Source organism: Rana temporaria, chromosome 3 (assembly GCF_905171775.1).
Source record: "Rana temporaria chromosome 3, aRanTem1.1, whole genome shotgun sequence".
NCBI classification, from domain to species: domain Eukaryota; kingdom Metazoa; phylum Chordata; class Amphibia; order Anura; family Ranidae; genus Rana; species Rana temporaria.
The window spans coordinates 452,220,079-452,232,214 of NC_053491.1; the positions used below are offsets into that span (position 1 = coordinate 452,220,079).

General features: G+C 42.0%; 1 protein-coding gene across 1 annotated transcript in view; it reads right to left on the reverse strand.

The window, feature by feature from the left end:
• The window catches only part of LOC120933439 (complement C3-like), a 235,993-nt gene that overhangs the window by 39,938 nt on the left and 183,919 nt on the right, over window positions 1–12,136 (reverse strand). The window contains exons 29-31 of the mRNA XM_040346656.1: window positions 10,338–10,528; window positions 7,358–7,516; window positions 2,942–3,001 (exon numbers count right to left, since the gene is read on the reverse strand). Coding sequence (XP_040202590.1) covers window positions 2,942–3,001; window positions 7,358–7,516; window positions 10,338–10,528 — 410 coding nt within the window. The remainder of the gene's footprint in view (window positions 1–2,941; window positions 3,002–7,357; window positions 7,517–10,337; window positions 10,529–12,136) is intronic.

Sequence of the window (12,136 nt, forward strand, 5' to 3'; positions counted from 1 at the left end):
TGGATTTATTCCAAATAGGTCCACGAGTATAAACATAAGAAGGCTGTACCTAAACCTACAGACCCCGACGGAGAATGCGGGAGATAGGATAGATCTATCATTAGATGCCACCAAGGCCTTTGATAGTCTGGAGTGGGACTATCTCTGGTACACTCTGGAGAAGTTTGGGTTTGGTCCATCCTGTATTAAATGGATAAAGCTACTGTATAACTCCCCAAGGGCTAAAATAAAAATAAATAATGAAGTTTCACAGTCGTTTGAATTGGAGAGGGGAACGAGACAGGGATGTCCACTGTCCCCTCTCCTTTTCGCCTTGGCAATTGAGCCCTTGGCAACTGCTATTAGAGCTAGACAGGAAATACAGGGGTTCCAGAGAGGAGCAGAGGAGGAAAAAGTCGCGCTATATGCGGACGATATCCTCCTTTTCTTGGGCAACTCTACAACCTCCCTTAAAACTGCAGTTCAAATAGTAGAAGCGTTTGGACGATTCTCGGGCCTAGTGATAAACTGGGAAAAATCAACACTCTTACCAGTGGATTCGGTAAGCAATATGGATGGGATAGGAATCCCGCAATTAAAAATTGGGGAGAAGATGGAGTATTTGGGCATCGTGGTAACACGTAACCCAGAACAATTTATAAATAATAATTTAGTGCCACTTTTGGGCAAACTTAAACGCAAAGCGGATGTATGGGGACACTTGCCACTGTCGGTGGCCGGACGTAGCAACCTTATTAAAATGATCTGGATGCCACAATTGCTGTATATACTTCACAACTCCCCAGTGTGGATTGATAACCGATGGTTTAAAAAGATAGAGACCCTCTTTAGGACCCTAATCTGGAAAAAGGGAAAGGCAAGGATCAGTCTCCGAACACTGCAACTGCCAACAGACAGAGGAGGGCTATCGGTCCCGCATCCGTATAGCTATTTTTTGGCGGCGCAGTTGCAGCATTTGGGGGGATGTAGCATAGAGGGGGGAGGTAATGCAAGTGGGAAAATGATACTAAGAGGGTCTCCTCATAGATCGGTAATAGAGACCTTAGAGGCCAACTCTTTCTCGGTAAAAAGTCCAACAGTAAAGATGATGGTAAGAATATGGCAAGTGGGAAAACTTGCCTTGGGCTATAAAGGATTAACAGAATACTCCCCACTATGGGAAAATAATAACTTAAAAGAAATTTTGGCTATGGGAAAATTAAAAGAATGGGATAAATGTGGGATAACCAGAGTGGCACAACTCTACACAGACTGCACATTAAAACCCTTCTCAGAGCTAAGTCGGGAATATGGCATCCCAAATTCTATGTTTTTTGCCTATTTACAGGTTAGACACGCATTACAAGCCCAATTTAAATTACAGCCGGTAAGATGGCAAAAGCTCACGCATCTCCAAAGACTAATTAAGACGGGGGTCATGAAAGGTCTTATATCAGAATTGTACGAACGGATCAGCGATCAGTTAATAGGAAAAGAGAAGCTGAGCAAGAATAAACAGAGATGGGAGGAGGATATTGGACTCATAACAAATGACCAATGGGACAGGATACTGGAACTAGGGACAGTGGTTTCATTAGCCCCCTCACAACGGGTTTCTCACTTGTTCCTCCTCCACAGGGTCTACTATACCCCCAAGAAATTATATGGATTTGGATGGAAGTCAGATGACAAATGTCCTAGATGTCAAAATACAGGGGATCTCATCCACATGATGTGGAAATGCCCAAAACTGCATAGATATTGGGCTAAGATTCTGGACATTATAAATGCAACTTTTGGAACTACTCTGGAACTTGAAGCCAGGGTTTGTCTATTAGGATGCATTGAAGAGAGAATGGGGCAGAGGGATATATTAGTAGCAGTTATAAGATGCCTGTTTCAGGCGAAGGAAATTGATCGCACTAAAATGGCAAGCACAAAATCCACCCACAGTAGAGGAATGGTTTAACGTAATGAATAGCACAATTGGGAAGGAAAGGGGAACATGGATTAGAAGGGGCAACCTCAAAAAATTTAATGCAATATGGGAGCACTGGTTATGTAAAATAGGCCGCTCACTTTAATCAGGGAAAGTTAGGTAAAGAATAATCTAAGGAAAGGAACAGAACCAAAAAACGTGTATGCACTTTAAAAGTAAGATAGGAGGGAGGGAGGGTTGGGAATGGGATTGAAGGAAATTTTTAACCTATGTAATGAATTTTTTGTATGCACATATAATGCACTGAATATAGAATATGGATGTGTATGTTTCTGTTTCTCTGCTATATATGTATGGAAACAATAAAAAAAAAGTATTGAATTTAAAAAAAAAAAAGGAAGCCCAAGCAACCTCTGGAGGAACCCAAGGTTTACATGGAACCTTGGTTAAGAATGGCATTAATCGAAAAGATTAAATCTCCACTTTGTCCGAATTCTGAAATTTTCAATTTCTGTGTTTCTTTTTCCTTTTTTTTTCTATATCTTACTACTTATTCGGGTTACAGTTCATATGTAAGCTCAACCAAGTTGGATAACTTTACTAATATTAATTATTCACTTATTAGTTAATTTTTTGTTTATTATTGAATCTCGTAGAGGCGGAAAATTGTTATGTGCTCTTGCAATGTGATGTCCCCTTTCAATTGAGATATCAACCTTACAAACGGTTACTTAATTCTGATTTATTCATTGTAATTTTACATTTCTTGAAATAATATATGTCACTGTTTGAAAAACTTACACGTATAATATACTTGTATATGAAAATTAATATACCAATAAAAACTATTGAAACAAAAAAAAGAATGGCAGGTCAATACATTTGGTGGTGGTACTGGAAGACTACACATTTCTCCACAGATTTTTTTGTGTTACTCTTAATGCACTAAAAAAAAACTTCCACGCTTTTCTGTAAAGATATAAATTGGCAATTGACAAATATTCATAAACTCCATAAACTCACCGTTAGAGAAGCTCGCCCCTTCCCCTTCGCCTTCACCACAAAATCACTATTTATGTTTGTCTGCAGGGAGAAAAGATATACAATTTCATCATGGTTATATTCTAGATGTAATCGCTTTACCATCTGTTATCCACCACTTATGGAGACCCCTCTGCTCAAACGTGCTCCATCATGTGAGTCCACATCGGTCACTCATTATTAGCCTTAAATTGGTTCTAGAGTCAATATGTTTTTTTGTTTACCCTAAATACATTCCCTGCATTAAGGGAAAAAATGCCCCACTAATTGTTCTAACCACCCACAACCATTGAGTAGGCTCCAACAGTCTGAGGTGGAAACTTTAATAATCTGAGTTTTAAATATTTATCCTCTCAGCCAATCACTGATTAGCTAGCCCAGTGGTCATAGTTAATACCTGTTTGGATATTTTTTTTTTTTTTACAGTTTTCTAGAAGTTATTTTCTCCTCTTTTCTAACTCAGTGATCTCCAAACTCTAAAAAAAATTCCCAAAGGAAAACACTGCGCCAAATGAATTATGATTATAATATACAAATAATATGTGATAAATTAATATTAACTAGCTGCCAGTACCAAAAAAATTGTGATACAAAAATTCCTTAAACATGTGAAAAATACAGTACAGTGCTCAAAATATTAAGTGAAATAAGTATATAAGATTGATCCTATATATGACAATGATAAGGAGGAAAAAACATCTCACAGTGGCAGTTCATAAGGGTAATTCATGTGAAGAAACCAGTGAAATTACACAAGAAAACATATGTGAAAAAGAAAAAAATCCCCAAAAAATAAAAGGGACATGAAAAAAATATCAATCTTTGCAGAATGAATCAGTCCTTAGGGGGTTAAATCCACATATTTGGATTTAACCCCCTAAGGACCGATCTCCAAACTCTGACTTGTGTGGATGCAGCCCTTTGCTTGTCTTTATCAGGCACAGGGTAGTATTCCTCCCACTGACACCAAAGATGGGGTGCAATTCCTCCCAATGACACCAATGATGAGGTACAATTTCCCCCAGTAATACAAACTTTGGGGGCACTATTCCTCCCACTAACACCAATGATGGGGCACAATTCCTCCCACTGACAGCAGCAATTCCTCCCAAATACCAAAGATGGGGCATTGTTTACTTCCACCTGCCACAATCTAGCCCCCCTAAAGTCTAAAGGACAGTAAAATGGCCATTTGATTAGAAGGTTTGAAGACCACTGCTCTAAGTGAACATTAATTACACATCTCCGGTTGGTGAGAATACTGCTCCAACACTTGCTTCAGCTACTCCCTGTGGTCCCTGGTAATAAGGTGGTTGGTCTCTTAGTGGCAACAGCTTCCCCTCTACCTCCGACCATGACAGGTTCTCCATCCGGCAGAAACGTCACTTCTGGTTGGACTGCAAGCCGCAGTCCCAACCCTGCGCTGTTTTCTTGCTTTTGGATAGGCCCTCAGACAGCCTAGCAGCCAGATGTCCCCAGAATAGGCCTCAGGCTCTGGCCTAGCAGCCCAGGGCAGCCCACCACACGTCCACCCAGACAGCCATCCAGGTGGAACAGAACACCGATCACCTCACCCCACCCAAATAAAATCGGCTCTCCCAGCAGGCCAAGGGACCCAAGAAAATCCCTGCCCATTGGCTGAGACACACTTTTTATTCCTGATCTGTCCTTGCAATGCCCTTATCTTATCTAATGTCACCAGGTACCTGGCCACTTAGCGACAGAAGAGAGACATGCAGCAATTCCAGAATTAGTGTAAAATCATTTGATCTCCTAACAACTGGTCAAGGCAGCTTCCGCCTGGCAACTAAATTTAACAGCATACCTCCCTAAACATCAGGGTGCTACATCTTCTTTTGGCTATACCAGAATTATGGATGTAGCGCCCTGCTCCTGATGACCAGGCGCTATGTTTACATTTAGGTAGTTATGCTTAGACTTTGTTTGATTGAAACTAAATCAGCCTTGGTTCCGGCTATAGCTGTGTTTGAAGAAATTCCCACTGTTGCCTGTAGGTGGCGTTACCACCCCAGGCCAATGTTGGAATACAAGCAGGCCAGAGTGTATTGGGTGCTTTCCCCCGGGAACAGCCCAGTGGAAGTGGTCTCTCCACTGGGCATGCTGGGGAAAGGTACTTAAGGGGGCAGACGCCATATTTTGGGGCTCTTTGCCTCGTGGCCCTCCTGGCTCGAGGTATGTGATGGTCGATTTTCAGCCGTGGGGCCACGTTGGCCCCAGGCTGCATCCCTGCCACGCAGACCCAGTCATGCTGACTGGGGCCTGCACTTTATAGGTGATCCTGCGCATCCTAAGAAGCCACTCAATGGAGGAAACCAGGGAAGGACCTGTCCTGGAGAGGACCAAGAGGAAGGCTGGTATCTCGGGGAAGGCCTGGTGACTTTATTGGAGGATGCACCGAAGCCTATGTTACTTTACAGTGTGCCAGGTCGGCTTAAAGGCTCTAAACTGTAAGGTTGAATGTTCGAATACTAAATCCTGTGGCAGAGGATTATTGAACAGTTCAATTTCATCGCACTAAAGTCTGTGGCAGAGACTGTTATTCTTTCTTTTTTGTCCGTGCATCACCCCGGCTGCTAGGCCGGTGAGAGGGGCCTATCCGGGTGAGCAATACCCACTTGGAGGAAAGTGGTGAGTGTGACTTTTGAAGCTTAAAAGCTCCCCAGTGATCTGCATCGAGTGCCTGAACCTTCCCCTGACCCTCCATCCCTCTATCTGTGCAAGTTTGTGTGAAATAAAGCTTAAAACGGGGGTTCACCCAAAAACAAAATTCTAACATTACATACCGTTTTATCTATATTTTCACCGCGGCTTCCAGGTATGTAATCTCCGGGACTGGGCGTTCCTAATTGATTGACATGCTTCCGACCGGCGCATACAGCGCGTCACGAGTTGCCGAAAGAAGCTGAGCGTCGGTGCGCAGGCGCTGTATAGAGCCGACTCACAGTCCGGCTTCTTGCCGCAACTCGTGACGCGCTGTATGCGCCGGTCGGAAGCATGTCAATCATTTAGGAACGCCCAGTCCCGCAGATTACATACCCGGAAGCCGCGGTGAAAATATAGATAAAACGGTATGTACGGCAATATAGTTAAAAAGGTCATTATCACAACTCGGCTCAATGTAATGTTAGAAATTTTTTTTTGGGTGAACCCCCGCTTTAACAAAAAGGATTTGCGACTTGTGTGGATATTGAGGTTTCTATAGACTCTCATCCCCTAGACAACGAATGGTGAGGTAACGTGCAGGCCCAAATTTAAACCAGCAGCTCCTTCGGGGGAAGTGCTACATGGACTATTTTCTTTATTTTTGCTGAAGATAGCTCCTCTTGTTTGCTTGTCTTGATTGTCCAAAAAAAGACAGTGGATACTTTTACAAGCTACTGGCTGAGGATTCGAGTCTCTCCTTATTAAAATATGCTGTATATACAGTATTAGCCAGATTCAGTAAGACTTACGACGGCGTATCAGTAGATACGCCGTCGTAAGTCCGAATCTGCGCCGTCGTATCTTTAAGCGTATTCTCAAACTGAGATACGCTTAAATGTTGCTAAGATACGACCGGCGTAAGTCTCCTACGCCGTCGTATCTTAGCTGCATATTTATGCTGGCCGCTAGGGTCGTGTACGTCGATTTACGCCTAGAATATGCAAATGAGCAAGATACGCCTATTCATGAACGTACTTGCGCCCGATACGCCGTTTACGTAAGGCGTTTTTCAGGCGTAAAGATAAAACACCAAAAAGATGGCGCAGCCAATGTTAAGTATGGACGTCAGAACAGCCGTCGAATTTCACGTTGTTTACATGGTTTGCGTAAGTCGTACGTGAATGGGGCTGGGTGTAGGTTACGTTCACGTCGAAAGCATTGACTATTTGCGACGTGATTTTGAGCATGCGCACTAGGATACGTCCACGGACGGCTAATGCGCCGTTCGTTAGACGCGTCATTTACGCGGGGTCACGATTCATTACCATACAACACGCCCACTACCAGCCTACTTTGAATTACTCGGGCTTACGCCGGCCCATTTAAACTACGCCGCCGTAACTTAGGACGCAAGTTCTTTGTGAATACAGTACCTGCCTCTCTAAGTTACGGCGGCGTAGTGTATCTGAGATACGCTACGCCCGCACAAAGTTAAGCCAGTCTTTCTGAATCTGGCTAATTTTGTGTAAATAATATATATATATATATATATATATATATATATATATATATATATATATATATATATATATATATATATATATATATATATATATATATATATATATATATAGTATATTAACACATATACACAGAGTTTAAGGTTCTCATACTATAAATAAAAATAACATGGCATTGCAAATACTGCCTACAAAGTCCTTGCATGGGTCTTACCTCATCAGATCGAGCATTTAGATTACTTTGCAGATTAAGGCGGTATTTAGAAGGGTCTTTCCTCTCTGGAAGGTTAACGGATACATCCATGTCCAACACCATCTTATTTTCCCTGGCCTCTTGGTACTTAGCCAAAGCTTCAAACAGCACGACGATTGTCTAGAAATAGGCAGATGAGACAGGTGTTATTGTTTGAGTTACAAGGCAAAAGGTGTAAATTGCTGAGGAAGGAGTGTAAATAATGTAATAGTTTCATGTTAAAATTTTTACAGCAATTAGTAAACTATTTGGATGAGTAGCAAAACTTCTTTAAACATTACAGGACGAATCCAGTTGAATTTGACTAACTACTACTAGATCAGCCTTTCTCAACAAGGATTTTTTGAAACCTTAAAGTGGATGTAAACCCAAATGTTTTATTATTATTTTTTTATGTCACAATGTACAGTATAAGATTTCCTATCATCTGTGCCCAGTCTTGCCACACAGAGTTAATCCAGCTCTGAGCAATCCTCTTTTATTGTTCAGTGAAATAAAACGGACTTGCAGAGAAAAACCTTAGTCTGTTCCGCCCCCTTGCTGTGAGTGACAGGATATTTACACTCATTAACTAGCCTGGACACAGGCATTTTTTTTCAATTTCCACCCCCACTCCTTTTCTGAAGTCATGTGGTTACTTTCTGGATTTTGACTGGATGTTAGTGATCATAGCAGAAGTCAATTAGTGACATCACGACTCCACCCACCGAGCTCCAGACAACAGATCCACCCACAGAATCTGCAGTTTTTCAGTTCTTATAACAGACAGAGGGGAGATATTTGACAGGTAAGGATACATGCAGGAGGCATCTATATCCTTATAGATCAGCACTATGGCAGTAGTTTAGAATGGATGAGAGTGGGTTTACATCCACTTTAAGCTTCCTCTAGAGATTGCTAGGGGTTCCTTCAGCAGGGAACAGTGTCTGAATGATCTTCTCCTTAATGGTGCCTGCATAGTTTTGGCAGGACACAAATTTGTCATTCTTGTGAAAAAAGTAACCACCACATTAAACTTTCTCGAAAAGAATTGCTAGGGGTTTCATGAGCAAGGAATAGTTTCCTACTGATTTTCGTCCTAATGGTGCCTGAATTGTTTTGGCAGATCACAACCGTGTCATTCTAATAGAAAAAGTTGAGCCTCGCCTTGTGTCTCTCAAGTAACCACTAACATCACTGTCAGTGGTGTAAAAAAAGCAATTTTTTAGTTGTCTGTAACAAGGACATTTTTCCCACTGATTACAAAAGTGAGGAGGTCCTTATCCCACCAGTGTGAAGGGCCACTATTCCACTTACTTCCAATGTAAAGCCCCATACACACTATCAGTTTTCCTGATGGTTTTCTCTTCATGTTTACCAAAACCATGTAGTACAAGGACCTGCCTGATTGCATTCAAATTGAAACGCTTAAGGTTTGACCTCATATTAGATGGTTTTGGTAAACCTGAAGAGAAAACCATCAGGAAAACTGATAGTGTGTATGGGGCTTTAGAGGAAACTTCTACCCCGAGAACCATCAAAAGGGGACACTACACTACACTGACTAGAACTGTCACTGTCTATGTATTTTGTCAATTATTATTTGCTTAATGCTTAATTTATTCATGATTATGATTGAAAATAATTTAGCTTTATAGGGCAGGGGGCATTAAAACTACTCTAGGTTCATCTCATCTTTTTTTAGACTCCAGGCAGCTACATAAACACAGAATACTACATTTCTGAATTATTTATAAACATTTTTCAGCAGAGATTCGAATCACGTATGGGTAGGCAGAATGTACCCAAGTTGATCGTCATCATCAGGAGGTGTGCCAGCTAAGCCAGGAAGAGCCGGTGGGCTTCTTGATGATGTAATCATCAATACAGCGGTGCGGGACTGAGAGGTGGCAGAGAACAAGAGGATCTCTGCAGAGCAATGCTGGATCCTCTGGGGGGGGGGGGGGAGTATTAAAAAATCAGCAAAATGGATCACACAGTAAAAGGGAAGTGAAAAAAAAACTACAGCAGAGAAAAATCAGGTGTCTCATTCTGCCAGACTGCTATGTGCCAAGACTGTGTAAATCTCATGATGGATATAATTACAATGGGCCAGATTCTCATACATCCCGCGTTGGCGTAGTGTAAGCCATTTACACCACGCCACCGCAACTTACTGGAGCAAGTGCCGTATTCTCCAAGCACTTGCTCCGTAATTTGCGGCGGCGTAGTGTAAATGGCCTGGCGTATGGCCGCGTAATTCAAAGGGGGTGGCTTGTATTCAAATTAAGGGCGCCCCCGCGCCGATCGAACTGCGCATGCGCCGGGCAGAAAAATAGCCCAATGCGCATGCTCCAGCTCACGACGGAAAACGTCAATGACGCCGACGTGAGCGTCATTGACGTAAAGTCGTATTCGCGAACGACTTAGTAAAACGACGTAACCGACGGAAAAAGATGACGCTGACCCGACGCCATACTTAACATGGCATACGGCGGACTGGCGTAAGGTTACCCCTCATATAGCAGGGGATACCTTACGTTTACGGAAACGACGTAAACGACGACGACGCGGCGCAAATTCGTTTGGGAATCGGCGTGTCAGGCTCATTTGCATAGTCAAATGAGAACTGAACGTAAACGCCACCTAGCGGCCAGTGTCGAATTACATCTGACTTACAAGTGACTTACACCTGTCAGATCTACGCCGTATCTATGCGAAAATGATTCTAGGAATTATACGCATAGATACCCGGGGCCAAAAACAGAGATACGACGGTGTTTCCTGAGATACACCGTCGTATCTCTTTTGAGAATCTGGCCCAATATGTGTAAATCTGGATGGACAGAAATATAAATCCTTTAGCAGTTAAAACATCTTCTAAATTTGTATGTTATCTGTATATATAAATGTTTGCCTAGAGTTCAACTTTAAGCAAGCAGGTATCTGATGTCGTACTCACCTGTGTTGTTCCATACTGCTCGCCATCAACATGCGATCTAATTAGCCATTGAGCAACAGAATCTGCCAGATCATACTCCTCTATTTGCAGGAGAGTCAGCAGGGCGTAAGCTGTAGCCTCCAAAGAAATGTATCTTCCATATTCTTGGCTACTCCAGAATTTACTATCTGGGTCATTCCACTGAGATTTGCCTAAAAGAAAAAAATATTTATTAATTTCTGCTTGTACAATATGATTATTGTGATAACATTATAATTTTAAGGTAAGAAAGAAAGAAAGAAAGACAGAAAACAAATTTAAGAGTAGGGTCCAGTGTTGTCAGGCTTTTGAACTGGCCTCTCCCCATACAAGTCAATGGGTGTCATGGAAACCCTGCGAAGTTCCAAGGCCCATACAGATGTGCAGGTGAAGGGGCGTGCACACACGCCACTAATACTGGCACCAAAATGGCTATTTAAACTGAGATGTTGCACTGGCCAGTTGCTATCTTATCTATAGCATTTCCCGTCTATCATGTGCCAGTTTCCTGTTACCGATCCAGATTGCTTGACCTGGGGATAGCGCTACCAGCCCTAACCTCGGCTTGTCTCTGGAACTTGCTTCTGCCTGGTGACACTATCATTCAGAGACAGCAGGGCATTGAATGATCCCAAACTGCAGACATAAGGGATTCAGGAAATGTACTGCTATCTTTAGTGATTTTTCAGGGTAATGCTTGCACATACAGTGGGGATCGAAAGTTTGGGCACCCCAGGTAAAAATTTGTATTAATGTGCATAACGAAGCCAAGGAAAGATGGAAAAATCTCCAAAAGGCATCAAATTACAGATTAGACATTCTTATAATATGTCAAAAAAAGTTAGATTTTATTTCCATCATTTACACTTTCAAAATTACAGAAAACAAAAAAATGGCGTCTGCAAAAGTTTGGGCACCCTGCAGAAATTATAGCATGCACTGCCCCTTTGCAAAGCTGAGACCTGCCAGTGTCATGGATTGTTCTCAATCATTGTCTGGGAAGACCAGGTGATGTCAATCTCAAAGGTTTTAAATGCCCAGACTCATCTGACCTTGCCCCAACAATCAGCACCATGGGTTCTTCTAAGCAGTTGTCTAGAAAACTGAAACTGAAAATAGTTGACGCTCACAAAGCTGGAGAAGGCTATAAGAAGATAGCAAAGCGTTTTCAGATGTCAATATCCTCTGTTCGGAATGTAATTAAGAAATGGCAGTCATCAGGAACAGTGGAAGTTAAAGCAAGATCTGGAAGATCAAGAAAAGTATCAGACAGAACAGCTCGCAGGATTGTGAGAAAAGCAATTCAAAACCCACGTTTGACTGCACGATCCCTCCAGAAAGATCTGGCAGACACTGGAGTTGTGGTACACTATTCCACTATAAAGAGATACTTGTACAAATATGGTCTTCATGGAAGAGTCATCAGAAGAAAACCTCTTCTATGTCCTCACCACAAAAATCAGCGTTTAAACTTTGCAAATGAACATATAGACAAGCCTGATGCATTTTGGAAACAAGTTCTGTGGACCGATGAGGTTAAAATATAACTTTTTGGCCGGAATGAGCAAAGGTACGTTTGGAGAAGAAAGGGCACATAATTTAATGAAAAGAACCTCTGTCCAACTGTTAAGCATGGGGGTGGATCAATCATGCTTGGGGTTGTATTTCAGCCAGTGGCACAGGGAACATTTCACGAGTAGAAGGAAAAATTGATTCAATAGAATTTCAGCAAATTTTGGATGGTAACTTGATGCCATCTGTGAAAAAGCTGAAGTTAAAGA